At 33.7% G+C, this 5,849-nt stretch overlaps 1 protein-coding gene across 1 annotated transcript; it reads right to left on the bottom strand.

The window, feature by feature from the left end:
• Window positions 1–3,784: 3,784 nt before the first annotated feature.
• LOC121994818 lies at window positions 3,785–4,792 on the bottom strand. Its single transcript, XM_042548732.1, has one exon. The coding sequence runs from the start codon at window positions 4,790–4,792 to the stop codon at window positions 3,785–3,787; it is 1,008 nt and encodes a 335-aa protein (XP_042404666.1).
• Between the last annotated feature and the right edge of the window lie 1,057 nt (window positions 4,793–5,849).

The following is a 5,849-nucleotide window of genomic DNA, read 5'->3' as shown; positions in this document are numbered from 1 at the left end:
CTCCGCAAAGGAACTATGGGAGAAACTGATCGAACTTCACGAAGGAACCTCTGAAACTAAGGTAAGTAAGCGTGATTTGTTACTTAATAAACTATATAATTTGAAAATGCAGGAAGGCGAGACGGCAAGTTCTTTACACCCTCGAATTCAAGATATCTTGAATTCCCTTCATGGAATCGGGCAGAAAGTAGAAAACAGAGATATAATAAGGTATGCCCTTAACTCATTTCCTAGGAGTACATTGTGGGCATCAATGGTGGATGCCTACAAAGTCTCTAAGGATTTGTCTTCCTTAAAATTAGACGAGTTATTTAGTGAATTCGAACACCATGAACAAACTAATGCACAACCATCCGAGAAAGGTATTGCTTTGATTGCAGGAACGAGTCAAACACGGGGATCAAGAGGACGACGAAAAGTTGAATCAGAATCAGAAGACGAACCCAATTCAGAAGATTCAGAAGATGAACTGGCCAGCGAGTTTGTGAAACTTGTAAAGAAGCTCTACAAGAAGAAAAAGGGATTCAACAAGAAAGATCTAAAGAAGGCAGTTCAATCCAAGGAGGCTCAACAGAACTCAAAGGCAAAGTACGAAGACACTTTCTACGGGTGCAACCAGAAGGGGCATACAAAAGCCAACTGCCCCAATCAAAAGAAAGCCAAGAAGCAAAGAAGAAAGAAGGCACTAAAGGCAACCTGGGACGAATCTTCTTCGGAGGACGAAGACGACGAACTCGACCAAACGAGTTTACTCGCATTGATGGCCATGGACCAGATCAGCGAATACGAGAGCGAGTCAGAAGCCGACTCCGAGCAAAGCCACGGATCCGCATCCGTTTCCGAAGGGCCAGACGCTGCTGTGAGTATTCCTAGGCTTAATAATTTAATCAATTATTTACTTCGCAAATTAGCCAAGTCAAATTTGAAAATTAAGTCACTTTTAAAAGAAGTAACCATTCTTAAAAGAGTAACTAACTCAACATCTTTAACTGAAGATTCAACTCAAGTACAACAACTTGAGAAAGAAAATTCAAATCTAAAAAATCAGTTAAAAGATTTAAAAATTACTTTAGAAAAGTTCTCTCTGGGCTCCAAGAATTTGGATCGAATTCTTGGGACACAAAGAGCCATCTACAATAGAACTGGGATAGGATATAAAAGTAAAAAGAAATATATATCTTATTTATCCTTAATAAACAAACAAAGTAGTAAATCAGTCCAAGCATGGGTCCCCAAGTCTAAATTAATCAATCAAATTGGACTTGGCCAATACTGGGTTCCGAAGGATCAAATATACTACCTCGACAGACCATATCGAGGCCATGATCCAGGGAAAGCTAAAATGAAAACGATCTTAATTAAAAATTCCAAAAGAAATTAAATTTTAAAAAAAATCAAAATTAAATTCTAATAAATTCAAAACTCAAAATTAAATTAAATTAAACTAAAAATTCAAAACTCAAAATTAAATTAAAATCCAAAATTAAATTCTAATAAATTCAAAACTCGAAATTAAATTAAATTAAATAAAAATTCAAAATTAAACTGAAAACTAGATGGAGGATCCAAACTAGTTGGCACCTCCAACTGAACTACCCGATAGGGTAACTGAACCTAATCTATCCAAAATGGGTAAAACAAGAATAGATTACCCGGCAGGGTAATTAAGATTAGATTAAAACGGGATAAGTTTAACTTGAACCACAGTACTAGTGAAGTGTTTGGATGATAGTACGTTAGGGAAGCTTTGGCATCGCATGTCTAGGAAGATATGGCTTCGACCTGGTGCATTTGGCCAAGTGGAACTGACCGAAGCTACCCTTAAATGGATCCTAACTAGTTCGACCAAGGTTTGGTACTAAGTTCAGTGGATAGGACTATTTGGGAAACCTCGAAGGCATGGTTACTTTAATGAGCTCCTTGTGACTCACTATAGCCCAGAAGTTTATCCAAAGAATGCTTACTTGTTGAACCCAAAGCTAAACCTGAATCTAACACAACGTTAAACCAGACCCTTGAATTCAACAATAAATCATCTCACATCAATTATAGGATTCCCTGATTGACAATTTAGATCGAGTGAGATGACTAAGAAACAAAATTATTTAAAAATCTTTTCAAAATTTCATTTCAAAATTAATTTCAAAATTATTTAAATATCCTTTCAAAATTAATTTCAAAATTATTTAAAAATCTTTTCAAAATTAATTTCAAAATTAATTTCAAAATTATTTAAAAAATCGATTCAAAATTAATATCAAAATTATTTAAAAATCTTTTCAAAATTTCATTTCAAAATCCTTTCAAAATTAATTTCAAAATTATTTAAAAATCTTTTCAAAATTAATTTCAAAATTATTTAAAAATCTTTTCAAAATTTCATTTCAAAATCCTTTCAAAATTAATTTCAAAATTAATTTCAAAATTATTTAAAAATCTTTTCAAAATTATTTAAAAATCTTTTCAAAATCAATTTCAAAATTATTTAAAAATCTTTTCAAAATTAATTTCAAAATTATTTAAAAATCTTTTCAAAATCAATTTCAAAATTATTTAAAAATCTTTTCAAAATTTCATTTCAAAATCTTTTCAAAATCAAAATTATTTAAAAATCTTTTCAAAATTTCATTTCAAAATACTTTCAAAATTAATTTCAAAATTATTTAAAAATCTTTTCAAAAATATGACTTTTTAGACAACATAGTTTTGATAAATATGCAAATATCTGATCAAACTTTACAACATAGCTCTCTGAAATACCTACACAATCTGATCAAAGGATTCCGAACTGATTTAGACAAAGTTTTACGTAGTGCTACTGGCAACAACTGTTGCATCAAAATATGGTTGTCATGACTTTTTAGACCAATTAATTTTGCTGGTTTTAGTTGAACGCATCGTGAAATGTTAGATGCATAACCATCTGGAACTTTAACTTTTTTCAAAACCTTGCAAAATGTACCCTTCTCTTTTTTCCCCATTGAATAACAAGCTGGAGGTAGGTAAACTCTACTTGGTCCCTTCTCAATAGGATGAAGTTCTGATCTTATCCCAATTTCTTGCAAATCAAGACGTGATATAATATTATCTTTCGTTTTCCCTTCCATATCTAGCAATGTCCCACAAATTGATTCACACACATTCTTTTCAATATGCATAAGATCAAGATTGTGACGTATCACATTATCTTTCCAATATGGTAAATCGAAGAAAATACTCAGCTTTTTCCAATTGAATGGTAGTTCTGGATTATCATCAACTATTTTTCCAAATTTCAATTTAAAATTTTTTAACTCATTGATCACTGTGTCTCCTAAAAGTATTGGTGGTGGTCTTCCATACTCTTCTGTGCCATCGAAATGTTGAGAATCTTTGCGAAACTCATGATCACTGTTTAAAAATTTACGGTGACCCATATAGCAATATTTTTTACCATTTTTTAACCATCGTGAATGTGTAAATTTGTGGCACACCGGGCATGCAAATTTACCCTTGGTGCTCCATCCAGATAGGGTTGCATATCCAGGAAAATCACTTATCGTCCATAGTAATGCAACATGCAATTTAAAATTCTGCTTTGTTGATGCATCATATGTTTGCACTCCTACTTCCCACAAATCCTTCAAATCTACAATAAGGGGCTGCAAGTAGATGTCGATGTTATTTCCAGGAGCAGATGGACCAGGTATTAGCAATGATAACATAAAGTATGGTTGTTTCATACACATCCATGGTGGAAGATTATAAGGCACAAAAATGGCTAGCCACGTACTATGCACCGCACTCATATTTTAAATGGATTAAATCCATCTGAAGCTAATCCTAGCCTTATGTTTCTAGGATCCTTCGCAAATTCTGGGTGGTTATGGTCAAACGTTTTCCAAGCTGGGGAATCAGCTGGGTGTCGCATGTAACTGTCTTTTGTGCGAGATTCAGAATGCCATCTCATATGGACGACCGTTTTGTAGGACATGAACAAACGTTGTAACCTAGGCTTGATTGGAAAATACCATAAAACCTTACATGCAACTTTCCTCTTGTCACCAGTAGGATCATCTTCAGATGTTTCCCATCTAGGCTCATTGCATGTTTTACAGAGAACTCTTTCCTTGTCCAACCCCCAGTACAAAGTACAATCATTAGGGCAAGCATCGATTTTTTCATAACCAAGTCCTAATTGCTTCATCAATTTCTCTGCTTCATAGTATGACTTTGGTAAATCTTTCATGGCATTTGGAAATGCTTCTCTCAACAAATCCAAAAGCATATTAAAGACTTTATTGGTCATTTTTCCAAGACATTTTAAGTGTAGCAAGCGAATGATGAATGCAAGTTTTGAGAATTTCTTACATCCGGGATATAACTCCTTTTGTGAATCAACAATTAATTTATAGAATTTTTCGGCCTCCCCAAACGGAATATCTTTATCCTTTTCAAATCCTGCTGTATTGATTGTACTACCATCGTGTTGTTGGACCCCAAAAGCATCATGAACTAGTCCCTCTATGTTATCTACATCATCACGAGACAGAACCGAACTAGATATTGAAGGTGCACTACATGCTATCTCTCCATGAGCAACCCAGTGAGTATAACCTTTAATAAATCCATCAACCGTCAAATGATCATAAGCCTCCTCTCTTGAAACACATATGCCAATCTTACATCTTGTACAAGGACATGCAATTGTTCCATTTATGTTTGCATTAGAAAATGCAAAATCTAGAAAATTCTCAAGTCCTTTTCTGTATTCCTCAGTTTGTCTTGGTAAAAACATCCAACCTTTATCCATCACAATTCCAATAAAAATATGTACTAAAACTGGTTCAACAAAAAAATAGATTCAGTCAAAAAATCAAAAAACTTAACAACCAATATAGTAACTAAATAATCTATCTGTAAACAACTCAAAAACACTAAATATTTTATATATAAACTGCAAACATGTTATTAAATAGATTCAGTCATTGTGATACACATGATAAGTCAATAAGATAACATGATTTCAATATCTCAATAGATGTATGTTTATTTTTAATTCTAGAAACATAGTAAAGTCCATTATCCATTCCTACAAGCTAAATTTAATTTTTAAAAATCATGATAGTACAGAATGTTTTTATACTTATTATTAAAGAGCAAAGTTTAATTCAAGATAGAACCAAAATGTATCAAAAAGACAAGGTTCCTTTTCAGCAAAGCAAAGCTTGACACAAATGATTCAATGGGGTGCACTAGTGGGAAGGATGCTTCCATATCCGACAACTACAAAAGAAGCAGCCCTATGCATTTTATAGTAGGTTATGGAGCAGAGCAAGAGCCTTGAAACCTTAATGCATCTATCTCTATGCAAGATCCCTCTTGAATAGCTTACATATCAAGGGTTTCTCATTTACATTTTTTCTTGGAAATTTAAATAAAATTTGGCTAATGGTATAAAAGCAGCCCCTCATCTTAGTGATATGATTGGCGAGGGATATTGAACAGGGCAAACAAACTCTCAAACTTATCCTTACATCTCATCCACATATTTTTACATTTTTGGATTGGATTGAGCTGCATCTTGAGATTTAACATGTACATAGGATCACAAAGAGAGACTTCACGAAACACAACTTTGTGCTTGTGCTAAACATTAGCTGTTCCTTTTGATCAAGACCACAGCCAGAAGGACTTGGGAGGTAGACAAATAAATGGCTTCAGGGGACCAACTAGTTGCTTGGGTTGGATGTGGGCAATTACTTTTCAGCTGGAGGCCGCAACAATGGCATAAAGACACAATGATTAAAGGTGGGAGGAAAGGTTTGTATGTTCATGTGGGTGTCACTGTGAGCAAGACATCTCTTTTA

Source organism: Zingiber officinale, chromosome 6A, assembly GCF_018446385.1.
Source record: "Zingiber officinale cultivar Zhangliang chromosome 6A, Zo_v1.1, whole genome shotgun sequence".
NCBI classification, from domain to species: Eukaryota; Viridiplantae; Streptophyta; class Magnoliopsida; order Zingiberales; family Zingiberaceae; genus Zingiber; species Zingiber officinale.
Note: the sequence above shows the minus strand (reverse complement) of the source record. Positions and strands in the feature narration are given on the sequence as shown.

Coding starts and splice junctions, on each gene's coding strand:
- LOC121994818 (XM_042548732.1), bottom strand. CDS start 4,792: ATGGATAAAGGTTGGATGTTTTTACCAAGACAAACTGAGGAATACAGA.